This window comes from Dermacentor andersoni, chromosome 1 (assembly GCF_023375885.2).
Source record: "Dermacentor andersoni chromosome 1, qqDerAnde1_hic_scaffold, whole genome shotgun sequence".
Taxonomy (NCBI): domain Eukaryota; kingdom Metazoa; phylum Arthropoda; class Arachnida; order Ixodida; family Ixodidae; genus Dermacentor; species Dermacentor andersoni.
This window is the reverse complement of record NC_092814.1, coordinates 371,410,537-371,438,124: the sequence shown is the minus strand read 5'-3', so window position 1 is coordinate 371,438,124 and position 27,588 is coordinate 371,410,537. Positions and strand designations below refer to the sequence as shown.

The 27,588-nt window shown below is 42.8% G+C and overlaps 1 protein-coding gene across 2 annotated transcripts in view; it reads right to left on the bottom strand.

Annotated features, from left to right (window-relative positions):
* Positions 1 to 27,588, bottom strand: part of LOC126516787 (STING ER exit protein) — a 42,707-nt gene that overhangs the window by 1,564 nt on the left and 13,555 nt on the right. For both annotated transcript variants that reach the window (XM_050166890.2, XM_055063960.2), the window contains 3 exons: positions 21,931 to 22,066; positions 18,470 to 18,559; positions 6,421 to 6,513 (listed from right to left, as the gene is read on the bottom strand). In XM_050166890.2, coding sequence (XP_050022847.1) covers positions 6,421 to 6,513; positions 18,470 to 18,559; positions 21,931 to 22,066 — 319 coding nt within the window. The remainder of the gene's footprint in view (positions 1 to 6,420; positions 6,514 to 18,469; positions 18,560 to 21,930; positions 22,067 to 27,588) is intronic.

Here is a 27,588-nt window from a genome sequence, read left to right as displayed (position 1 = left end):
TTGTGATGTATGTGCATTTTATATGTCAGCGTTTTCTTTTTCACCTTGTAGTTTGTGTATAAGGTGCATGTGTTTTAGTGGTTACTCCATTTTTGTACCAACCCACTCTCGCGATAGCCCCAATGAAATGCAGTATCTTCAAATAAATAAATATAACTAAATGTCCCTTGCCTATCCCTTAATTTTGGCTTTGCTTTGTATTTTCAGGTACAGGACGCATCAGAAAGCTGCATTGCCCTGGGAGGCAACGGCGCAATGCCCCTTCCCTTCTTCACCTAACATTCACAGCTAACGAAGAGCATACTAGGAAACTGTTACATTGCAAGCATTCTCTTCCTTTGATTCTTTTAATTTTAAGGGTGATGAAATAGTGAAATCTTTTAATTGAATACGAACATTACTAGACAAATGACCTTTGAATATCGAATTAAATAATGAATATTTGATTGTTTCTATACGAACCGAAATATAAAGTTTGCGTGGTAAAAAATCTTATTTACATCGTTTGATGCAAGTATGTAATGCCATTCACAACAGGATGTCCAGTCGACTGAGGTCGTAAATAAGAAATGACTGCTTTATGTTATTGGCGCTCCTGTAGCAGAATCATTTGGAACAGTCCTCACCTGCATTGGTCTCTCTCCCCTGAGACTTCATAAGTGTTGTTATCCTTCACAAGGGAAACACTGTCTGACAATTTCGAATAGTTAATTCTCTAATCAAATATGAATTGAAGAGCAAGGACTATTCCATTTTTATTCAATATTTTGAATATGGACACTGATAATTAATTTATTACCACACAGTGGACCCAGAGGCTGATGCCAGCTTGGTGTGAGCCAGTTATGAAGGGCAAAAAAGAAATAATGGAAAACAAAATGCATTGTCACAGAATACAGCCATATGTTAAGCATGCAGAACCCCCCCCCCCCAAGGTGGGAAAGCCATCTCACTTCTTTGGCAGGAGAGTTCAGTGCTAAGTACACATGCGAACAAACCTGATGCCGAGTCTAGAGTATCGGCAAATGCCGCCCCCCCAAAAAAAGCCTCTGAATGAATGAATGAATGATTGAATGAATGAATGAATTCTGTGATTTTACATGCCAAAACTACGATTTTATTATTAGGCACGCTGTAGTGGGGGACTCTAGATTAATTTCGACAAGCGACTTTAATTTCGGCTTTAATGTGCCTCTAATGCACAGGACCGTGGGTGTTCTTGCTTTTCGCCCCCATCAAAATGCGTCCGCGGTGGCTGGGATTTCATCTCGCGTCCTCGTGCTTAGTAGCACAATACCGTAACCACTAAGCCACCATGGCAGGTGAAACAATGCCTCTTAACACGTCTGCTGTTGTAGTTGCTTCATATTCAAGCCACACCACATGTGATAAATCAGACATGAGGTAATCTGCCTGTGTCATCTGCTTCTTGCATCAGCTGCAACCATAGCCTTTTCATCCATGTTATGAACAAGGAATCCACATGGACCCTAAAACACCAGAATCGGTACTCGATGTCATTTGGCCTCAGTACCCTATTAGACATCAATTAAGTTCCTTCCTCCCCAAATGGGATTGCTTGAAACACTGGGATATCAATATTATGAACCTTGATTTAATAAAACAGGCAATACAAAAGCTTTCTTAATCTTAGTTGCATTAAAAAGAAACATTTCTTTTGTCAGCATTCATCGAACTAATCTTGTTCTGCAGTTTCGATACCAATACCTTTGTGACAAGCAAAATAGATCACCCAACACAATTTCTGCGCGCATTGCTTCACATGCAATTGTTCCCAGCAAATTACAGCTTATGTGAAATCATTACATTGCTGTGCAAGCTGCCAACTGCAAACTGGCATTTAGTATCAAGCAATACATGTTGCAGGGTCACTTTGTTCACTTTGAATGCCTCAGCAGTCCCAGTGTATAGGATTTAAACGAGTTTGTTACAAAAGCTGCGAACATGGAAACATGAGTGCTTTAACCCTTTGAGGGTCAATGATGTAAATATACAACGCCGTGAACAAGCCCAAAATGGTCAATGCTGTATATTTACGGTGCCGTCTGTACGTTTAAAAAGCGCGCCTATTTCTTAACTTTATCTTTTCTGGAATGTGCTGCCACTATGTGGGAGTACAGGGAATTTTTTTCTCGCACCTCCCTCTCTCGGTTTTCGTCGCAAAGTTTGCTTTAGAGCTAGTTCAATTGCTCCGGCGCGTCTATATACTACCGATCGCGCGTTGGTGCATGGGCGGGCGGCAGTTTGGGTTTTGTTCCGCGAGCGGTTTCGAATTCTTGCGCTCGCAAAACTGATAGCTATCTTGTTACTAATCGCTCAAAGGACGACCACCTGTTTCTCGCTCGTTTAGTGCTCACAGGGATGCGCATAGGAAGGATGCCGCCGTGCAAGCGTTTCCTTTTTTTTTCTTTTTTGGAGGCGCACGAAAACTAATTGCCTCTGGTTGGTGATAACATGAAGATTAGCAGAAGTTTGTCACACTTCTTGCTTTTTTGACGGGCACACAACTACACAGTTTTCTTGAGTGCACGCACCTATGCAGTTCTATTACGCTATGGATGTACATATTAGTGTAAGAGCAGGAACATGTAAGAATTGCGAATTATTCTCATGTGCGCATTTTCTAAGCCTTGAACTATGTGTATAACAATGCATCAAATTTCTGATTCTTATAAGTTTATTTCCTTTTTTTGATTCTTGTTATTCATGAATAAACAGTACATATATACCAACACAAAATATTTTTTTCTCACTTTACGGTCACCCTAGAAAAATTACGGCAATTTTTTTTCAAAATAGGTCCCTCAGAAGAATTGGAATCTGCAATAAAAAAAAATTGACCCTGGGCGGTTGCATATGGCAGAAAAAATCAACCCTCAAAGGGTTAAAAATGCCAAATTCTGACACTTCTGGCAGAGGAGAAAAAAAAAAGAAATATGGAGGGAGTAGTCACCAGATTTTCTTAAAGAGGTCCTGAACCACCCCTCGGGCTTGGTGAAAAAACAGCCCGCAGATAGCATACGATGCTGTGAACATCTCAGCCAAGTTTTGCAGTCATGCACGGCGTGTGGAGCTCGCAAGCGGAGCGCTAGGTCACCTTTCTCTCAAATAGAATCTAATTCAACAGAAACCGGCTCCTCACTCTTCTTCTTGGTGCTTTATTTTGTATTATATATGTGGTTGCTATTAGCCAATTGCTGACATCAATCAAGAAAGGTGTTTGGATCAATGCGCTTCTTGCTACTGTTACTGTGTATATTTATTGACGCAGTTTAATAAACAATCTGAAGAAAGCAAGAATTTCAAATTTCGATAATTCCACACTTCCGGAAGAAGCTGACTATCGTCCGCTCACGCTCAGCTGCAGCCGCCTGTGCACAAATTAAACTTTGGCCATCCTGCTTATCAGTGTCGTAGCTGTTAGGTCTCGCTAATTTCGCCTAGTTTTGAACACTCAACTAGCCCATCATAACGCGAAACTTAAGGTCAGACCACACACGCTTGCCAGCACACATTCACTCCTGGCCACTCCCGGTAGACGCCTTGGCAGACTTCACTTCGTATTGAGTTACTGAGAGCGCTTCAAAATGCGAACGTTTGATGTGGCTACTATCCATCGGTCCATCTGGTGAAGGACAAAGCGAGTCCGCACCATGTAGCATGTCCAGACTGGAGCATATGAGCGCGAACGGGCACTCAAGCCCTGTCATGCACAAACACTGCAGCTGCACATAACTGCGGTCTGCTACGCAGAATAGACACCGTGGCCACCACGGGGTGCCACGACGAGTCCACTGGCTGAGTGCACGGCGGCTCACTAAGGACAACCGCGTTTTGCACATCGTAGGTGCCAAAATAAAAAATAGCGGCGTCTACATGAACATCCAGAAACAAATTTTAGCTGTGCACCATGGTGACATTCAGTAGGCGGAGTGTTGTGGGCACACCCCACTCCGCCGTAGCCTTCGCAATGCAACGCATTGAAGAAGGAGTGGGAGCAACGCTAGTGCGATGTTCGATTGCCAATAACTCTGCTTCTGCTCAACACAATGAAGTACTTTTTGCAGCGAAGTATTTCTGAAATAGTCAAATTTAACTTCAAATGCATTTCTCGACTTCAATAAAAAGTGGTTCAGGGCCCCTTTAAAGCAAAATGAACTTCACTCAAATCAGCACAGTCATCGCCGACAAAACCCGTTTCACCATTATAAAATTCTCAAACAAACTTTGAAAACTACGAGTGTCAAAATGTCAGCTCTTTCATTTTCTGACTGCAACTGTAAAAATTAAGGATGTGTGAATATTAAAATTTTTTAATACAAATTGAATACTTAAATTTGAATATTGAATTGAATAATGATATGAAGATTAGTAAGTTTGGTTACCTTAATGTGTTGGAACAGCGTAATTATGCTGTCAACAGCAAAAAATGGACTAGTGCAAAGAAGTGAATTCGTTAATCTTAATTTGGCTCATATTAATCCAGAATATTGATTAATTCACTGTAGGGTTGGTAATATTGATGAGTGATTAAACGATTAATCAACTAAACATATCCCACAATACGATCTTCATTGATGTCCACCTTTCGTTTAATTGACTTAATTGATTAGACGTGTTCAATTGATTGTTCTCGAGAGTTTGACAGGAGTTGCACGAAAATTTTTAAATCGAGATAGAATGACCGAGCATGGGCAGTAACTGTGCGGCTGCGGTAGAACGACTGTGGACTATTTTTGAGAGTCCCGAGTGATGCTTAGCTGAGCACTCCCCCTCTCTTCCCTTACACGCCACCACACTACCCGAAGGTGAAGGCTTGAAATGCCCTGGATATTCAAGGCGTACTATAGCAACTCATTCACTGATCGTCGTGCCAGTCCACTAAAGACGTGGCACAGCATTTGTGGCAGTTTGGAGCACGTATTTGACACAGCAATGGAGTTTACGTCGATTCCAGCAAATATATAGCGGCCCAGCGTCTATTCTCGCATGCTGGTTGTGTGGCCATCAAAGAAGGTGTTGGTTTCATTAGAACATCCCAACCAGTTGACATTCCTTCGCTTCGTAGAAAATAGTATGTGGCTTAGGACCTAAACCAGTAGTTCTCTTTTCCCCTGTGCATACGTATTGCAATTTCTTGCATATTTTAGTTGGGTTGCACCTTTAACTTTTGCCATTTTTCTTATTTCTTGCTTAACTGTACTGTACAGGAATTCGCTAGGTTGCACCTCTCAAAAATTAAAATAGGGTTCTACAAAGGTAGATAACTGTGTTGCAATCTTATTAAAGAGACCTGAAAAATGTTCAATTAATCAATTACTCAATGAAAAACCCTGTATCAAAAGCGATTAATCGATTAAAGGCTAAAATGATGAATGATTATTCATTAATCGAATAAAAAGAACAATCGAACATCCCTAATTCACACTGTTTGTCTGGTCTTGCCAACCTGTGCATTATTATATAGTGCATTAAATGTCCGTCAACTGTGAGGCATTTGCTGTCAAGCAATAAATGCAGGAGCATAGGTAGCACTGCAAAAGTATAATGACAAATACCAAAAAAATGTGTTTACTCCCACATGGCCAGCAATATATTCGGCTTGTTTCCAATATCTGGATCCTATTGAATATTTGAAATAATTCAAATAGAAAGTTTTCAAATCAAAGATGAATATAAAATAATATTCGACAATAACCAAAACTTTCAAACATTTGCACAACTCTAGTAGAAATGCCACTGCTAACCACACAGTAGAACTAGAAATTCCTCATCATGGACTAGAGCTCTTTTGTTACTCCATGGTTTGGTTACTGAAGGTCAGGTGAACCAATGCACTATCGTGAGACCAGGACGGCCCATTATGCAAAATGTAGCTGTAGTTCCTGAATAGCTTATGCTGTGTGATTTGGAAACATTTCACTGTGTAGGTCTACTACGACACTGCAATCTGAGAAAAAAAATTAAATTAAATTCTGGAGTTTTAAATGCCAGCACCACAATCTGATAATGAGGTAGTGGGGGACCCCGGGTTAATTTCGACCACCTGGGGTTCTTTAACGTGCACCTAATGCACGGTACACGGGCATTTTTGCATTTCGCCCCCATTTGATTCTGATTTGATCCTGCGACCTTGGGCTTAGCAGTGCAACTCCATAGCCACGAAGCCACCATGGCAGATTATCTGAAAAAACCCAGCCATATTGCAAAGTCATGCACCACTATGAAATGAATCCTCTCATATGCAAGATTAAGCACTGTTATTCACAGCCAGTGATTACATATGTAGATATTTGACAAGATTTCCATGCTTGAGCTGCTGCTTCAAATGAAATCGTCCGAAGCAAACCACTGTCCTCCACAGGCTACTCTTGTTTACGCAAGACCATAATAATTCACCTGTTCAATCAACTTGCGCTTATTCATGCCTTTGCGTTCCAGTTGCTTCTCGATGATGCGGGCATTGTTGGCATAGGAGTCGGCCACTTCTCTCTGCACCAGAAGAAAAAAAAAGCAACGATGAGTAGTCAAAATTTTCAATAACCTCTTGTAGCACCCCTGTTACAATCTAAAGGTACTTGAAGGCTACAACCTCAGACTTACCAACAATGGGCTATAAACAATAGCATTTCTTACTAGGAATACATAAAACAGCACGATTGACAAGACATGCTGAGTCATTACCTTACATGCTGCTGCTAGAAATGTGTTCATTTTTGGAGCTTTAATGTTTTCACATCTGATTTCAAGACGTAGTAATTGCAACGTATACTGCGGTACATAAGATTACAGCCTGATCACTGGTGTTTTGAATGGGTGTATAGCAGTCCTAATTGCTCGTACAATTTTTTTGGAATTATTATGTGAAACTTCAAAGAAGCACCTCAAGGAACACAAATGAAAGTAATAATTTCCTATTTTCAGTCTAAATACCGAGAAAAAAAATCTGAAATATACAAAATACGCAAATGGCTCCTAGTTCTCAACTTTTGTAAGTCAGAACACGTAAAAAAATTAATAGGAAGATTTGTTAGCATCAATACTAGCCATAGTGATGCCCATGCTATGCAGGAAAGCAGTAGCTTTGCAAATGTGAAAACGGGCAAGTTCCTATTGTACAGGGAGCACTTGTTCTTAATCATTGCAACAGGCACCTGGATTTTTTTTTTTTACTATCAGGGTGTCTACCAAGTTGACAATTCCAAATTCCCTGAGTTTTCCAGGTTTTCCCTGAGTGCCTTCGCAAAATTCCCTGAGTGATGCAGAACTATGTTTTATGTCAAGACGGGCTGAAACCATTATTTGCGGATACTGTCACTCTCTAGTAAGCATATGAAAAAATTTTTTAAAAAGAACGACTTAATCCAATCTGAATACTAAGGAGTAGTGTTTATGTTATTCAAGAAGAGAATAAAGGGAGGGGTTAGTAAAATGCACAGCAAATAAAATGTCTTTAAATATATGCAAATAGAGTCGGACATTCTCAAATACGAATAAAAAGGAGATACATATAGAAGCAAATATTTTCAAATATGAGCTATTTCTATCAACTGATAGCAAGCTCAGTGGTATGAGGCCCGAACTTTGTCACAATTGGGACACTCTCTCAACAGCTCGTAAGTCAACCTCAACTGCCCTGACATATACTCTCAGCCCGCCCACAACACCTCATTGTTGTGTTTCACTGTTTTAAAAAGTTTATATTAGTTTGGATAAGGGACACCTGCATCTCGGCATCAGCCAACACTTTGTTTTTTGAGCTCAAGCTCCTTCAAAATGGCGGCAGCGCGCTTCATTTCCCGTTCATTCTTCAATGTGTAGGTACTTTGTTTTTGTCTTCCTTCCGCCACTCGTTCGTCCCTCGGACCATTTGAAGCATCTTCTTGGTCAGTTGCACAGTTCACTTCCGATTTTTATAACTCCCTAGGGGCTACGAAAACATCCGAAAAATCGGCCAGTTGGAAAAAATAAATGGTTGTCATTTACTGCCCTTAAGGGCTCGAACCGCCACAGGCACATTCGAAAACGCTCTGAAGGCCTGTCGGTACACGTATTAGGCATAGAGGTGCCCGTACTGTGACAGGAAATACCGGGTGCATGCGTGCATAATTAAGGAATACATACTGTGTCCCGTGGCAATAGCCCCTTTCCACGCTTATGCTTCACTGCAATACTTTTGCGTATGCTTCACCAAGTAACATTTCTGTAGGGAGGCGAAGTTGACTTTCGGGAACCGGCATTATGCAACGCACCGTGCTTTCCAAGCTTCTGAGCCAATCGCGAGGACCACAACGGCGGAATCCGTGCCATTGCTGACAGTAGCAAATTCTTTCAATAAAAAACACGGCACCCAACGGCAAGATGCTTCATAGCAAATGCCGAAGCAGCTAGGCCTAGCGTTGCCGCAGTGGTGGCTACGGCTGCCAGAGGATCTGCGTGCGAGAGCGCCGGTTCGAGGCGGTGAGGTAATCGAAACGGCAGCGGTGGTGGCTTTGATTAATGCCGTTTCGCACCTGCTGTCACGGCAAAACTTCCGGGAAATTGGACGGTAAAGAGTTCTTGCGTCCGAAATTTCAGACGTTCTCGTACATTGACTCTAAGGGGTACGTGGTGGTGCCGCATGGCCGTCCAAATTATCGGGAATCCGGAAAGTCGGTCGTTGACAGCACACTGTCAAGTCCTCCAGCCGACGACAGGGTGTCAAAGACGATTCATTACGATTCCTGTCTGTTTACTCACGCCAGCATTACCGCGACTTTCGACCCTTTCAATAAAATTACAGCTAATTTTCCCTGATAGAGGCACAAATTCCCTGAGTTTTCCCTGAGTTTTTCCAGACTGCTCAAAATCCCAGAGAATTCCCGGTTTTCCCGGTTGGTAGACACCCTGACTATATTCTTTAGCCTTGCAAAGCAATGGTTATCAAGTCAAGGAGCATGAAGAAGCTTCCTCATATTTGATTATTGTGTTTGATCAGCCTGTCTGCGCAAGCAAGGTGGTCTAGTGTTCATTCAACTGGCGCTGGAGCCCCCACATGCTTTGCTCAGTTCCTGTACAATGCTGTCATCATCATCATCATCATCAGCCTGGTTACGCCCACTGCAGGGCAAAGGCCTCTCCCATACTTCTCCAACTACCCCGGTCATGTACTAATTGTGGCCATGTTGTCCCTGCAAACTTCTTAATCTCATCCGCCCACTTAACTTTCTGCCGCCCCCTGCTACGCTTCCCTTCTCTTGGAATCCAGTCCGTAACCCTTAATGACCATCAGTTATCTTCCCTCCTCATTACATGTCCTGCCTATGCCCATTTCTTTTTCTGTATTTCAACTAAGATGTCATTAACTCGCGTTTGTTCCCTCACCCAATCTGCTCTTTTCTTATCCCTTAACGTTACACCCATCATCCTTCTTTCCATAGCTCGTTGCAACGTCCTCAATTTAAGTAGAACCCTTTTCGTAAGCCTCCAGGTTCCTGCCCCATACGTGAGTACTGGTAAGACACAGCTGTTATACACTTTTCTCTTGAGGGATAATGGCAACCTGCTGTTCATGATCTGAGAATGCCTGCCAAACGCACCCCAGCCCATTCTTATTCTTCTGATTATTTCAGTCTCATGATCCGAATCTGCGGTCACTACCTGTCCTAAGTAGATGTATTCCCTTACCACTTCCAGTGCCTCACTACCTCTCGTAAACTGCTGTTCCCTTCCGAGACTGTTAAACATTACTTTAGTTTTCTGCAGATTAATTTCTAGACCCACGCTTCTGCTTTGCCTCTCCAGGTCAGTGAGCATGCGTTGCAATTGGTCCCCTGAGATACTAAGCAAAGCAATATCATCAGCGAATCGCAAGTTACTAAGGTATTCTCCATTAACTCTTATCCCCAATTCCCAATCAGGTCTCTGAATACCTCTTGTAAACACGCTGTGAATGGCATTGGAGATCATATCTCCCTGCCTAACACCTTTCTTTATTGGGATTTTTTAGCTTTCTTTATGGAGGACTACACGATGGCTGTAGAGCCGCTATAGATATCTTTCAGTATTTTTATATATGGCTCGTCTACACCCTGATTCCGTAATGCCTCCATGACTGCTGAGGTTTCGACTGAATCAAACGCTTTCTCGTAATCAATGAAAGCTATATATAAAGGTTGGTTATATTCCGCACATTTCTCTGTCACCTGATTGATACTGTGAATATGGTCTATTGTTGAGTAGCCTTCACGGAATCCAGCCTAGTCCTTTGGTTGACAGAAGTCTAAGGTGTTCCTGATTCTATTTGCGATTACCTTAGTACCTTAGTAGATACTTTGTAGCCAACGGACAAGCTGATCGGTCTATAATTTTTCAAGTCTTTGGAGTCCCCTTTCTTATGGATTAGGATTATGTTAGCGTTCTTCCAAGACTCCGGTACGCTCGAGGTCATGAGGCATTGCGTATACCGGTTGGCCAGTTTTTCTAGAACAATGTGCCCACCATCCTTCAACAAATCTGCTGTTACCTGATCCTCACCAGCTGCCTTCCCCTTTTGCATAGCTCCCAAGGCTTTCTTTACTTCTTCTGGTGTTACTTGTGGGATTTCAAATTCCTCTAGACTATTCTCTCCCATTATAGTCGTGGGTGCCACTGGTACTGTATAAATCTCTACAGAACTCCTTAGCCACTTAACTATCTCATCCATATTAGTAATGATATTGCTGGCTTTGTCTTTGTCTCTTGTCTCTGTACAGTGCTGTACAGTACTCAATAAAGGCACCTGCACAGGTTCAAAATGTAAGAGATTAGACTGCTAGTCAAACTTCGTTTGAAGGTTGGTCCGAAATTGACCGCACGCTTTTGTGCAAGTGAAAACGCTACACGATTGCTCAAAATAATTTGCACCTACGCTGTCAAAATGCTGATGTGTAATAGCAATCCGTTGATGGAAAACAAAGTTCCACTTGGTATTAGTTGAACATAATTATCAAAATAACACGCACTCGTAAGAACCTGCTGTTGTGTGAGGCACCGTTAAAACTGCCTTGATGGAGTGATAAACCGGACAATCGGAGACAATCTCCTGTGTCTTTACTGCTGCTGTCATTAAGCTATTATGTTGCCAAGTTGATCAAAGCAGAAATTTTGCATTGTTTTAATTGAGGAAGTGTTTAAAGCACTGGAGGCTAGCTTCGATGATATCTCCAGTCGAAGTTTCACTTTTTCCAGACTCTCCGATCTGCCAAAAGTACTCAAACCTGATAAATAGTTAAAGTTCACCCATCATTTTGGACGGTGTATGATGTTTCTAGTAGAAGAATTAGAAGGGAAACGTTTAATTAACAGCACATAGAAAAACTTTTGATCGAATGTATTGATTTTTATAAGCGTGGTAACGAAAGAGTTAAGCTAGGACAAGCACTTCTAAATATTCCTTTTTTCCAGGCACAATAACCAAGTGGAATACATTACACTCCTCACTAGCACTGAAAGTAGTGAACGAATTGAGTCCTGAACATGTTGTATCTTAAAGCTAGCGTTTGTTTCGCTTTTCACCTTCTTGCTTTGGTGCTGCGTTTCTTTTATTACATTTTGACACCATAGTAATAGTTTTTGTTCTTGCGTTAGCGAGTTGCACCTTGTGCATATTTATTGTTTCTTCTTTGCTAAGTACCTGTGCCCTCTTTCCTTTTGTATTTTTCTGCACATCTTCATTGACCTTTGTTTTTGTACCTCTGTCCCTCCTGCATGGGCCCCTATATGGCCTGCGGTATTCTCTGAATAAATAACTATACAAACAAAAAATAATGACTATCACAGCGAAATCTTGTGCTAGTATCTACGCGCACTGCCAGTGCAGCTGTTCAACCAGCATGGGCATTATGGGTAGTACACATGCCGCCTCATTTGCCTAAACTGTCGTGGCTTTTAAACTGCCTTCATGGATTCTTACGTTATTAGGGCTCCTGAAACTTATTTTTCATCACAGATTGGTTGCACAGCAACAATTATTCTGATTATGCCATTAATTTCCACCATTCAATGGTTTTTGGAATATCACAAATACAAATGTATAGTTGTTCATAATGTAAAGATAATTAATTATTTGTGGTGAGTGCTACTTTCCAAACATAACGTTAGAGCTAGTGACAAAAGTATAGTTTGAAAGCATTTAAGTTTACTCACGGGCTGCAAATTACACAATAAAATGAATTTGCTGTGAACGAAAAACAGTGAATTACTCTGAAGAAATGTTGTGAGTCTTGCACAAAATATAATTGACCTATGAAGAACAGTAAATACAGTAGAGCCTCATTCATTCGGTTTGGAAAAAAAGAAGCACCAGGAAAAACATACTAACTGGGAAAACGCATGACATAAAGTCACTAAACATTATGGCAGGCTCAACTATACAGTGGAATCTTAATAAATGAAACTGCCTCTTAAACGGAACACCATCCTAATGGTTGGCTGGCTTTGTATTCATGGAATTGTATTCAGCTTTGTCTCTCAGTAAGTGGGACTACTGATAAACAGAACCGATTTCCCTCGTCTCTTGAGGTTCTGTTTAAAAAAAAGTCCACTGTAGTTGAAATTTACACAATGCAAAGCACTGCACGAATTGTTGCAGCAAGTGATGTCGATGCTCCTCAAGATGGTGCGACCCAAGTGGCCTGATATGCGCATTTTTGCAGCTTTGGCAAGCCTCCTTACGTTTGCACTCCTTGCATTCAGCATGGGTCAGCATCTTCTTCGAGTGGGGCATTATGGCGGGAAATTTTTATGTGCTTACTTGGCGCAAATCATTGAAAATACGAGCTGTCGGAGCCCAGCGGTCGGTGCTTTGTTGTTTTTCTATGGTGTAGTGTTATGAAAAAGAACAGGGAAACCAAAACGATATTGAGCTGGTATGTGGAGGGGGAATGCCGTCAGAGCCAAACGTGACGCTCACTTCCCCCTGCCTGCAGCAGAAAATGGCGGCATTTCGGTTATCACCCAAAGCCTGCAGTATGCTTCCAACAGCACTACACAACATGTACACACCGTGAAACAGGTACATGAAGATGCTTATTGCAATAGGGTTGGTGGGAATAGCTGCAAATGCAATGTGTGACAACCCACAAGGAGACTTGCTGGTACTGGAAGAGGAAATTGAGTTTGTGCCAGCATTTCCACATGACACGGACGGGCAAGTTCTGTGGGGAAGCTGCCACGGCAGGTACCTACTGCTCTTGATCACGTGTGCCTCGCGCCTCTTCTTGTTCACATGGGGCCTAGCGGCCGGAAAATGTATCTTACTATTGATCGCAGTTTGGCGGTGTACTTAACATTGGTGCCGAACGATCCTGTTTTCCGGGAACATATTAACAAGTAAATAACGAAGCGTAAATGTATGGGTTTTTTTTTTTTGCTTTTGATCACAAACATTGGTGCTGGGAAATTATACAAAATGGGATTATATCAACGAGGTTCTATTGTATAAGCTGCAATGTGCTTTCAATGAATCCGTGCTAAATCACAGAAGAATACAGGTGCTACCCACAATTTGTGAGGTCAGTGAATGACTGCAATACTAAATTAACCTTCTAACAAACTGAGCATGCAGTCTATTCTATCTAAAAAGGAGTCAAATGTATCATGTTTGTTTGTCTTTTGGACCTTCTAACACTGTAGTGTCTGTTTCACAGCAAATAAAGGCATTTTCATGCCACAATAGATTTAATAGGCTCAATTGATATGAAAACAATGTCCTCGCACTCCTCTGGACTGTTCATGAATTGTACAAAAGAAATGAGAGCATGAAGGAAGACTACAGACAAAACTTTGAAGCACAAACTTTTCAATGTTTTAAAGGTGTATTAACCTGGATCATTCAGAAGTCAAAAGGTACAGAGCCACAAGCAGCCCAAACATGTATTAAACACCTTAACCTTCCCACAGTTTACAGTACTAGGTGTGTACTGGTCTTGTGAAGAAATTGCATGAGGTACCAATACTCAAAAAATGATGAAACCAATGGCATACATCATCATCATCAGCCTATTTTATGTCCACTGCAGGACGAAGGCCTCTCCCTGTGATCTCCAATTACCCCTGTCCTGTGCCAACCGATTCCAACTAGTGCCCGCAAATTTCCTAATTTCATCACCCCACCCAGACTTCTACCGTCCTCGACTGCGCTTCCCTTCTCTTGGCACCCATTCTGTAACCCTAATGGTCAACTGGCTACCTAACCTACACATTACATGACCTGCCCAGCTCCATTTTCTTCTCTTAATGTCAATTAGAATATCGGCTATCGCTGTTTGCTCTTTGATCCACACCGCTCTCTTCCTGTTTTTTAATGTTATGCCTAACATTCTTCATTCCATCGCTCTTTGCACGGTCATTAATTTGTTCTTGAGTTTCTTCGTAAACCTCCACGTTTCTGTCCCATATGTTAGCGCCGGTAGAATGCACTGATTGTACACCTTTCTTTTCAATGATAATGGTAAGCTTCCAGTCAGGATCTGGCAATGTCTGCTGTATGCACTCCAACCCATTTTTATTCTTCTGTAAGTTTCCTTCTCATGATCAGGGTCCCCTGTGAGTAACTGACCTAGGTAAACATATTCCTTCACAGACTCTAGAGGCTGACTGGCGATGCTGAACTCTTGTTCCTTTTCCAGGCTATTGAGCATTATCTTTGTCTTCCGCACATAATCTTCAACCCCACTCTCACACTTTCACTGTTAGGGTCCTCAATCATTTGTTGCAATTTGTCCTCAGTGTTGCTGAGATAATTGCCATTGATCCTCACTCCTAAGCTTTCCCAGTTTAACCCTTTCGCTGTCGGACCTTTCTGGCCGTGACGCACCCCCAGTGTCGGCTTGGTTTCAGGGAGCGAGCATAACAGGGAATGAACATAGCAATTTATTTTTGATTATGATTGGCATACAAATAACATAGTCAATTCAATATGCACATTTCAATGTTCTGCAGCTGTTATTAGTAAACATCATCATCATCATCAGCCTGACTATAACATCCGTTCAACATCCGAATCTGACGATGCGGAACTCATCTCTTCGTCGCGTTAGACGCTGTCCGAGTCCAAATCCGAGCTCGGCTCGTATTCTGAATCGTAAGAGCCACCGCTCCAATGAACAGACGAAGGTCTCGCGCCGCTCAGCTATCCGAAAGTAACCGCACGCAGGGAGGATGCGCTTTCAGTCGCCCGCGCAACGGAGATAAATGGGACGTTGTGTGATCAAGAAGAGGGAGATGGGAAAAGGCTAAAACAAAGTTCGAAGGGCTTTACATTTACTGCTGCAAGTCGGAAGCAAGGGTGCGGCGAGAGAGCGAAAGCAGCAATCGAGTCACTCTTTTCGGAGAGGCAACGGCGACGCGTGCGCCTGAACTTGACGCGCCATAGCAGACGCACCAACAGAAGAAAAATAAAAACCTTCAAACCGGCGGAGAAGGCTGAACAACCCTTGAACCCATAACCATACGCGCGCGACGCATGATCCAGCGAACGCGGAGCCACCGCGCCACTCAGCAAAAAAGAGATGGGGGCGTGGCAGTCGCACCGTACTCTTCAATACATGTACTAACACAGGTCGGGGCGAAAATACGAACTTGTAGGAAGAGTCAACAGATGGCGTGGCCAAGTCCGGGAGCGCCAGCTTTGCGCTCAGGCGCGAAATTTTGAACGCGCGATAGAGAACGTACCAGTACGTCAGTGACACTGTGGGGGGGAAGCGCGATGACGTACCGGTACGTCCGTGACAGCGAAAGGGTTAATAGCTTGAATACTTCTTCCAAGCATGCAGTGAATAGCATAGGAGAGATTGTGTTTCCTTGCCCTGACCCCTTTCTTTATAGCTATCTTTCTACTTTTCTTGTGGAGAATCAAGGTAGCTAAATAATCTTCGTAGATATTTCCCTAGATATTCACGTAAGCCTCCTGTACAAGTTATGTAATGCCTCTATGACTGCTGGTACCTTTACAGAATCAAATGCCTTTTCATAATCTATGAAAGCCATATAGAGAGGCTGATTGTACTCTGCAGATTTCTCGATTACCTGTTTGATGGCATGGATGTGATCCATTGTACAGTATCTATTCCTGAAGTCGGCCTTGATGGAATACTCTACAATGGATAACATTCATGTCATCAATCAGGTAATCGAGAAATTTGCAGAGTACAATCAGCATCTTTATATGGCTTTCATAGATTACGAAAAGGCATTCATAATGGCATACATTCTACTGCATTTCATATCAGTCTCGTGATGCAAACAAGCAGCAAATGATCATATATGTCTAATCCAAGAAGGAGGTTTTTTATGACAGAGGTCTCGTATGAATAAACCAGTTTGTTACACCAGGAAGGCTGAATTTTCTGAAACTAGAAATGGGTACCACTGCTTATTTGGATGTTCAAGGCAGTGTACTAAAGAGTGAACACATTGTTATCCGATCTGGAACAGTGATGTCCAAAACAATGACACCCAAGCCGTGTTTCTAGCTTCAGCAATCGCTTCTGGAGCATGCAGCCTGCAAAAGCAAAGTCTTTGAGATCTGCTTCTGTTACTACGGGGAAATGGTCATTGGGGGCTAGATTTGGACACCATTTATAGATCACCTGGTTTTGAGAGCACAGAACAACGAAGGAGCTCTGTTCTCTGCATTCCATTATGGCTTCAAAATCACAATAAGCCAATGGCTCAACAATGTATTTCATTGCCATTTCCCCTTTCTGGGAACTGCCATTCGCAACACCTACACCCTTAGTACTCAGGAATGCCAATCAACTGTTAATTCCCAGCACACCAGGTTACCCCTTTCAAAGACGACAGCAGTCAGATAGCCAGGACACCTCAAAGGTTCCGAAAATAATTACAGTATGGACTCGTGTAATGGCCGCACTTTTCTTTCACAATTTTGATTAGGTGCGACCCTTACAGGGGACCGAGCCTTCAGGTCTAAACGGCGCACACCCCGGATCCCCGGACATACCATTGCATCAGAGATCAACTCGCAGCTCTCGTCATCTAGCAGCGGCACGTGGAAGTACGCAGCACGCGAAAATTCGCTGATGCAAGCACGCCGCATCAGTGCACCGAATGCAAGTGCTTTTCTGTTGGAAATTTTTTTCCGAAATTTTGAGCTGCCAAGTGGCAGTGCGGCGCTTACGCGGTTACAGCCCTTACACAAGTCTATACAGTAAATAAATAAATAAATAAATAAATAAATAAATAAATAAGAACTCTATTTCATCTCTAATAAAGAAACAAGGAGTCAGAAAAAAGCTGCTTAGGTACAGCTTGACAAAACCTGCTCCATTCTAGCAGCAGATAACTCACGTGCAATATTTGATTCAGTGCAATGAATAAATTCTGTGTTACATCGCTTTTGCCTCTGCCTTTTCTTTATTATTTTTTAGAATATTTGTCACTTTCAGTACTCTTGTTAGCTATGAAAGTCCCCTTACGCCATGCCATGCCTTAATGAGGAGGAGCCTGTGAGGTACTCTGACCAAACAAACAAACAAACCCTGGCTAATTATGCTGCCAGCCATGTGCAGCAATTTTCAAGCTTTTTTTTCTTTCTGCTACCTAACAAACATAAACCCATGCCAGAGAAGACAGAGGCATGACTAAGAATCATATATAACCTGCACGTCATGGTGGCATCACAGGCACTAACAGATACTGAGCTTTAAGAAAGATTTAAAAGCTTTCTATGAGGATGAAGACGATGCATTTGAATTGGTACAGTAAATTGAGAGCCTGTACCACAGTTCCTGACATTTAGCTTCCCCAGATTGTTTATACACCTATGACAAACTCGCACACCATCAGACTTCAGCTGGACTTGAGGCTCGCCACTAGCATCAATTCAGTGTCCATACTTCAATAAATCCTCCACCAAATTCATGCAACCGCTGGGTTACCCATGGAGCATGCTTCGCTTGTTCACAGCATATTTTGAGCGCAGCAGTCCTGCTGCATACAGGCAGGCGACTGAGTAAGTTTTTGAAATATTCTGCAGGCTTTAATTTAAATATGTAAAATGGAATTACACAAGAGACAGCAAGCCATGAACAGCCAAAACTGGTCGTCTTGAATTATTCCAAAGACCTCTCAAATGCAGCCACCAAAAAGTTAAAGAATAAAAAGTTGTTTAATCATGGCAACATCTGGAACGATTGTGTGGAATAAACAGTTGTCAGTTTGCACTTGTCTAGTGTTGTCTGCATCCTATTTCTCAGTAGTGTGCTGCAATCATTCAATCTGGCACAATTCATAACTTTGGCGTTGGGCAGCCACAATGGAATTTTTGTCAATGTGCTCAACAACTACGTGGCATGACAATGAGGGCTAAGAGGTTGTAAGTCAACCAAAAAATTGGTCGTCACATACATCACAGAGTATGTATGTAGATCTGCTGCTGTCTTCTCACATTGACGTGTACACTTACCGCTTCAATCTCCTCTTCCTCCTCATCGATGGTTGAGACGGTGACAGAACTGAACTTTCCCATGTTCTTTGTGTGCTTGGTCACCATGATCTGCAAGGACACGCACATGGCAATCATGAGTGTCTGTAGCATACAACATGTTAGCTGCTCACTGTTCCGACATGCTTACACAATGATAGTGGGGCTGCAAGTCACTAGAGCACAACTTACACAATACATTAAAACAGGGTGTTAAAAAAGAGAAAAAGAGCAAGGCCAATCCTGTTTACAAGACAAACATTTCACATTCGAGTTTCATTCCTTCGTGTACCATAAAACTTGCTAACTTGCTTCCCAGTGAAGCCACCTTTGAAGTATGTAACAAGTTAGACAGCAATGGATTATATTAAATAGTGGTACATGTGTGCCAATCGTCTCAGTAATGCTGTGCAGCACTCTGGAAGCTGCGGGTGCCTCGACCAAACAGGAGGGCAAACACATCTAAAGTAATCTACCCACACATTGATGGCCGCGCAAGCATCTGTGTGCGCAGACCTTGCAGCCTAGGCCCTGCTGCCCAAGACTACTGAGACATAATATAGAGAAATACTAGCAATCAGAGGTGGCGATGAGTTAAGGGAACTAGGGAATAAAATGCGCAATGAGAACTTTTCTGCAAAGCAAAGGCTGACTGAAGGAGTTTAAAGTCAAAAAGCCATACAGGGACTACAAGAGACTGCATAGTCGCAGGTTCCGGTAAATGAATTTGCAGGGAGAAGAGGAAAAGAAATCACGCATGAGACGGTCAAAAATCTTTACCGCCTTCCTGTTACTGGTATGACAAGAGTACAGCCACTGTGATGTTGCAACAAGCTAACAACGATCTGCTGAAGAACATTAACATTCAAAGTTACAATTGGGTAAAACGAAGGGGATCTGAGGGGTGAACCTGAGAAGGAAGGCTGGAACTTGAAAAATCTAGAGCTGCGGAATGATCAAAGCTGCCGATGTTACACCTGAGGTTCAACAAAGTTTCGGCCACAACGAGAAGAGACGAAATCTACAGCGGCCAAGGACTGCATGAAACCATAAATGTTTCCGACTACAGGCTCAGCTACATTCACAGCAATCCGCCTTTTGCATCATATGAGTGCACATGTGCTGTACCCTAGCGGCGAGCACCGGAAACATTTTGTACAGCGTCGGTGGTTCATGCAGCAGATGATGAATGCATATGCAATAGCGCAGGCAGCCTGCAGCATAGTTAACGAAGACGCGAACTAGTATATCGTCAGCACAGTGCCGATGACACGGTATTTGCACTGTGTTTCAGTAGAAGCTTCAACTGTTCACAATGATATTCGGTTAATGTGCGGTACATCACAACATAGGCCGACACGACACCGATGTCGATAAGAAGTCCCCCTGACGCCGACGCCAACATTCGGCTGACTAGTTGGCAGAGTGTTTCAGTAGAAGACTTATATTGTCACACTAGTATGACAAAGACGCACCCTACGACGCGACAGACAGCAGGAAGTCATCATAGTGTGACAGGCTTTCGTGCTGACGCCACCGACAAAACCAGTGTGCCGATTGCTTTGCAAACAGCTGCCAAATGAGAACATCGCACCAACGACACGAATGTTGTATGCAAATGAGCTTGTGTATGTATGTATATGTATGTATGTGTATGTATTTGTTGATGCTCAAATTGAGTCGAAACGTACTTCCCAAGTTGAAATTCACGATTTACAGCCCTTGCCAGCCATCCACATTGAGCTTGTTCAGCGCAGCTTCATTAGGTCTAACAAAGCCTACGCGTTTATCCACTATTGGCAAATCTGAAACATAGGATAAGCAAGGACGATGAAGAAAACTACTTTTATAGTTCAGTCCTGGTCATACCGACTTGAAGTAAACCACTCTTAGCATGTTACGACGCACACACAAAAAGTCGGAAGTGGCGACACGGTGCAGGGCCAACACCGCGGTACACCACCGTTCTTGATCGAAGGCTGTCGGATGCACTCGCCGGTGCTTCCATGAATGAAGTGAAACTATGTGGAGTGGTAGATCTGTGTGTATTGTTGTGATGACAATCTTATTAGTTACTGAGAAACACAATTTGCCTCTTACGCCAAACAGCCAACAAGTGATGGCCCTTTCGATACTGCAGCGTAAACAACATCGCTAGACGTCATGCGAGTACGGCAGGCATTGGCATTTTCGATTGGTAGCTATACGCACTCTCTACATGAGCGCACATGTGCGCAGGGTTTACTCGAGCAGTACGCTATCAAACACACAAACTATGTGGCTGATGAATAACACGAAAAATACAGACCACCTGTCAAAATCAGCAGTAACCGCGCTCCCCAACCCCAAGACGGCGACTATATACGACCACCTAGTCGCTGTTCTTGAAGTGCCTGGGACGCTCATGCCTCCTTGTCTCAGTGTGATACAACACTTCTGATATGCACAGGAGACGTGTTCATATATGTTTTGAGCATTTCATCATTATTTTGTGCCAGCGGTGCACGGTTTCTACTGAACTTGAAGCGAACAGTGAGTGGTGTCCGTACACATGCCGAGTCTTGTGTTGCATAAATACTCTGTGCGCAGTATCGCCCCTTTAAAGAGCTATGGCCACTATGGTCAAAAGTAAGCTATAAAAACAGTTTTATCATCCTACTGGTGTAGGTTCAGTGCAGGTCTAACAGTGGTAAATGCATGAATTCGACTGCTACGATACGGCTAACCACTGCTGAGCGGAACTGACCCCAGCTTGAACTTGATGTGGGCGGCTGGTGAGTGCTCATGTTCATCATTTGAACTTCTGAAGCATGTTTGGATTCATAACGAGTACAATTAAATAGGAATACAAGAGTACGTGCTGTGGCAATCGTGTTACGGGGCGACGTTTTCGTTCGGAGGCACATCACACGCTGATGAGTTTTGTCGGCATAGCTGCACGAAAGCCCATTATCATATCTCGACGAGGTTGTAAGTCACGCGAGAGTCATTGTCAACCTAGGTGTCCTGCCCAGGAAGCGTCCAGTCAAACAAAATGAAAATTACAATGACTTACATATGCACAAAACTATTTCAGCTCGCCTCATGCACTGTACTTCTCTGCTTCCTGCAGTGCCCTGACGCCGTGCATTTTGTTTGTTGCGGAGCCCACTGAAGTGGCGCCACAGCGTGATGCAAAAGGCGGATTACAGCTGTGTATAAACCCCCCCCTACCAAAAAAAGCGAGTAGAAGTACAACCACTTCAGAAAAATGAGGCATAGAGAACCAACATCTGTAGTGTCATTTCTCTCTGCCTCGTTCTACCTGAGAGCTGAGTGCTGCAGAACTACAGTAATGCACAACTACGCTGCTGTACCATGCACAGCATGCTAAATTTACATTCCCGTGCCCCTGTCCTCCCACACAGAAAAACACGAGCAGTGACCCCAGGGGTTCAGCGCACCTTCTTGGGTTCCACAGCTGCCTGCAGAAGCACACCAGCCTTGAGGGGTCCCTCTCCTGCCCGGTACACAGCACCCTTGACCACAAAGGTAACATTGCTCGACGGGTCATGCTGGTAGAAGAGCAGTAGGTCACATCTGCGTAGAGCACAAATGAAATGTCCCAAGACTTTGAGTTGGGCATGAGCTCCGACAAATGCTGAACCAGACAAGGCACATGATCATGCGACTTGTTTGGCAGCAGTTTACAATGTGTGATGATGTCTTCACTCGCTCATATTTGTCAAGACAGGCAAAACTGAATGTGCACTGACTCTTGACTGCACATGTGGTGCTAGACTTGTACAAAGCATCTGTCAAACACAAGTGCTTCAAAGAAGTGGTAGATCATTATTACATTAGCAGCAAACACTACTGAGCAAGGGTTCATAAACAATGCGATAAAGCTGCCACTAGCTGGGCCTTCTTGGGTACTATTGTATTCCTTTAAAACTCGTGCTTTGACAATAGCAATTTCTGCCATTATAGACAAGCAGAAATCCTTTAATTTACCATGAGAAAAGCAACAAGGCTGTAAAAACAAGCACATAATGGAACAAGAATCTTTTTTTTTCTTTTTCAGAAACTGTGGCACCAAATTTGCTTCTCATATTACGATTCAGGTTCTAATGCTCTCGTGAACCTACTTCGCTCATTCAGTCATTGCTTTGCCTTCAATATATGCTAATATGAAAGCATCTATTAAATGCCACCAAGTGCAGAAGAGGTGCAAATTTACAACGTTTACGCAAACAGGGAAATTGGAAAAGCATCCATATTTCCTTCCTTCACGTGCGCCCGGGTACAGTGTCACTGAGAATGAATAACCACACAGTGAGGAACAGATTGAGCGCTGATTGAGCGTTTCGTACTCTCCCTCCCAAGTCTTTATTTTCCTTTTTTTGGGCGCAACAATGTATTCATTAGATCCCAACCAACTCGCCCAGCAACAAGTTCTACTCAAGGAACTAATGAATGCTTAAAAAAAAAAGTTCGCAACATCTATATGTGCAATGCAGTCCACCAACAAACACTGTAGGAAGTGGTGTCTTGTTACCACCAGTTACTTGTTGTTAACAAAAGGCAAAAGAAAACAAAGTACCGTAAACCTTCGTGAACTGAAACTCCAATACCTCGAAATATTGGTTAAGTAGAAAGTTTTTTATGGCCATGGTTTCAAATCGAGTATTTTTCACCTTATTCCAGACATCTGAAAATCTCAACTTGGAAAATACCAGGAAAAAGGCAATAGGGCAGCATTGGCAGCGTCGCTTGCACTAGCTTTTTTACCCGATGGCAGCTCACTAGGCGAGCCAGATACCACGCTGGGCTGCACTCTCCACTCAACTTTCCTCCTTCTTTCTATCCATAACCGCTTGCGTGCACTTGCTTGGCTGCTCGCTGCCACTTTGTTGAGGTCTTATGTGACAGCAGTGAGCTGGCAGTCGGTCTTTTTCACACTCATTTAGGATGCTGTCAGCGATGCATAAGTGTGCTCACAGCGTATTACTCGTGACCTTGGGCAAAATAATCAATACTTTTGAGCAAGTATGATCAGCCCACATGCTGCGCCCAAAACAAGCCAGCAAGCGAGCCCACAGCGTTTCAGCAAGATAACGGGGATTTACTGTAGCATATTAATGAAAACAACTTACTTTCAAAGAAAGAAAAAATACCAAGTGAGAGAGAGAGAGAGAGATCAATTAAAATTCAGTGCTCATCACTCACATCCCATAAGACCGGGGGCAAGCGGTTATTTTTCTTGTCTCAAGGCACTGGAATGTTTCTGGAGGGCCGGACCAACTTGTTGAAGAAAATTCTATCCCCATCAACAAATAAAAAAAAAAAGTTTTTGCCTTCTTTTTTGCTTGTCTTGTTGCTATTGGTAGGAGTGCATTGCGATCAGGATATAAAAATGTGGAACAGGTTGTTTTAACAGAACATATGGTCATAATGCGGGACAATGGTTCAGGCTCGGCAGGCTGGATAGGGTCAGCTGAAGGGCCATATCTTGTGCAGGTGAGTATTACACTGAAATCAAGACAGCCTGAATATGACTGGTAGATTTTTTAATTCTTCACGAGCAGTGTAGGCAGTTCCAAGTTCCAAATGAGTTCCAACGTGCTCCTTGCTTCTTTCTTCTTTTTATGAAATACTTCAGCAGCAAACCACCACCAATGCAAAAATGCATAGGTCCACGTCAAAAATGCTATCTCACAAATATGATTCTCCACCAAAAGCACGCACCAAGCAGGTCGTCTGACATAAGCACTACATTGCATTATACATGAGAACATTTCTTTTATACTCCCAGACTAGCAGCTCATATTACATTTTAGAACATGCTTTATGCAGGTTTTTTATTCTCTTTTTCAAGTTCCTACTCACTTTTAGATTGATAAATACTAGAATGCTCTCATGATAAGCTTACACAAATGCAGTTACATCAAATTAAAATTAAATTATGGGGTTTTACGAGCCAAAACCATTTTCTGATTATGAGACACGCCTTAGTGGGGGACACCAAAAATTTGGACCACCTGGGGTTCTTTCTCGTGCACCTAAATCTCGGGTGTTTTCGCATTTCACCCCCATCGAAATGCGGTCGCCGTGGCCGGAATTCGATCCTGCGACCGCGTGCTTAGCAGCCCAAGCCACTAAGCAACCACGGCGGGTTATCAGCCACATCAAAGGGTAGCAACAAATAAGGTGCCCAGCAAACATAAGCTAAACTCTAGTTAAAAAAATTATTGGGCAACTACAACGATTTACTATCTTTCTATAAAACACAGATGCACAGTATGTTTTAGAGCTGACACAGACTATGCTTGTCCAATTTACGTTCCAGGGTAATTTCTAAAGATGGTAACATGGCAGTTTTCCATCCAACTTCCCTGTTGCAAGAGCTAAATGGCGAGACATTCAGTGTGTACACAGCAACAAAAGCAACTTATTAAAAATAAAGAAATAAGGGAGGACGATTTATGAACCTCCTTGAAATGCAAAGTGCAAACACCATTGATTTGTGCCATTTTCAATCGATTCAGGTAACTAGTTATTCACACTAAATACAAAATTACACAACCACTTGGTCAAATGCTAGGAAAACGTCTAATCACAGTACAGGCTAAAATGCAACTAACAGGAGTGACAAAGCATATGTGCATACTCAACCATGACATATGTACAGTGCTCACGGAATGAAACGCAACAGGGAGCATTTAGTAGTACCCTGCATATGTGCAAAGTACTCGAGAGTACCATGTCATGTCACTAGGATTCTGGTCACCAAAGTGATGTGGACTCCGTTCTAAGCATACAGGCCAAAATTACGTTGACGTGACACGACCTGCGGTCGGTGGAAACGAAAGTAAGCACATTAGTTAGCCCTAAATTGATGCGTTTCATTCCATGAGCACAGTGTCTGCTCAACTATGAAGCAGTGGCTCACACTTGCAGCAAATGCGATGCGCAAGTACGAGTTGTTAATGAGATCAAGGTACTGGGCAGAAGTAGCAACACAAAGGCACAAGAGTAGTTGGAGGCTTTTCATAATATTAAGAGACATAAAACACACCAGTGATACTATTCTTTACCTTTTGGTGATGAGTTCAAACTATTTGACAGGTTGCAGCATTTTCCTTTTTCACGTGACTACTACACATCTGGTGCATTTCTTCAACTTTGCTCACAGAACAAACAGTTCCAAGTTCAATGCCTGCTCTGTTCTTTCTTACCCCTTCCTTCTTCGGTCTTTGTTTCCTCGTTGCTCTAATATCATCCCTAAGAAATTGTACAATCATGTAGTTCCATAGCAAGTCCTTGAGCAAAGACAAAGTGATTCTCAAATATTGCATAGCAGAACTAAAAGAGGTTTTCTTTTTTGGCCATACATTATTTTACACTGGGTCACACCAGGAATTGTGCAATAATGACCGATTAAATCTCTAAATAAATAAAATTCCCTATGTGGCATGTTATTAGTTAGTCTAGGATGTTAGATTCACCAATACTGTGTAAGTAGGTCGGCAATACTATGATGATCCAGTGATGCTACTGGCCCAAGCTGTTTCGGAGCAGCCAAAAATGCATTTTCGAGCAGATTTAAAAAAGCGGTTGCAAGCTATATTATATATGGAGCTTTTAAAGTGGGCAAGCCATGTGAAAACATTAAGTGGTCGCTGGTTCATAACCTCCATTAAAAGCACTAAAGACGAACGTGAAACTAGCATACTGAATATCAAAGTTGATGATGAAAACAGTCGCCGACCAATTTTCCAAATTTTTTGCAACGTCAAAGTGATCAAGTCCAAAAACATGAACTTTAGCAAGTAAAATTCACTTAATTTCGTCCTGTGCTTCATTGATATACCATCACTTAAGATACTGCCATGGACCTACTTGACTGGAGACAGGGATTGGAAGGAAGTGCACAGGGGGCTGGAAATTTCGAGGGGGGGGGGGGGGGGGGGCACTTGCCCTGTGTGCCAACCCATGGATATACCACTGCATGGGGGCATTTTGTTTTCACTCACCACACAGCTCGATGTACGTTGCGTGCCGCTGCGAAGTTTAGATAAGCATGCGGAACCTTTAACTGCGCATCGCTCTCAGATTAGGCTGTGATGCGTGAATTCAGTTTGCAACATCTCTGCCTACACGCGAGCTTTTGCCAATCCATTCGGTAAGCGCAGAAAACAAACTTCACAAAAGTGTTTGCGGTAAGTGCCGGCATGTCGCCCACAGACCCAATGACTGCTGCTGGCTGCCTGTGTAGCCCGTAATAGACCTTTAACCGTAATCTCAAGCCCAATCACCAAGACGGCTTACTGGCCCGAAGATAATGATGCCCATTTTGCTGCGATAGCCTGTTGCCTGCCACCACTTTGGCTGGCAGCGAAGTTTTGTTACAGCCGTACATGCAGCTAGGCCTAACTAGCAACGCTTCCTCATTATCCAGCAGCGAAAATTGCACATGACATGTGTTTATGCCTCGGGAATAGATGCCTTTCTTTCCTTTTTTTGTCATTTTTTTTAGTGCCGCTTGGTGATTGCGCGTGCATTTGCAGTCGCAGTGACAGCTTTCATTCTGCTATGTTATTGTACGGTTCCCTTTGAGAACAAATATTTTTATAGTTTTTCAAGCAGCATGTATTTATCACGTGTATTTTTGCGCATATAGTTTTCCATCAGTGTCCTGCTAGCCGCTTTAAACCAATTAAACATACCTGCCGCATACAATACCCTGTAATCAGATTTGCGGAAAGTATTCTTATAGAAAAAGAAAAAAAGCTGCAGTGCAACATTCCATTCATGTTTTCATCTTCCTCGCATACCAGTATGCGAAGTAATTGCGACGGCTTTTATTGCGGCTGGACCTTAGGTGCCGAAAACAGTTCTAGGTAGCCATTATATATGCTAATCTTTGTTAGACTGTGTGGTGCAGCGTGAAGCGGGACAACAACCTTGTATCAGATAATAAAATTTCACTTGGCAGTAAGCGCTTGTCCTCGTTTTTTCCTGTGTCCCTTGTCCCACTTCGAGCTACACCACAGTCTATAATAGACAACCAGCTAGCCTAAACCATTACCCTGCTAATCTATGTCCCATAAGCCGGGCGA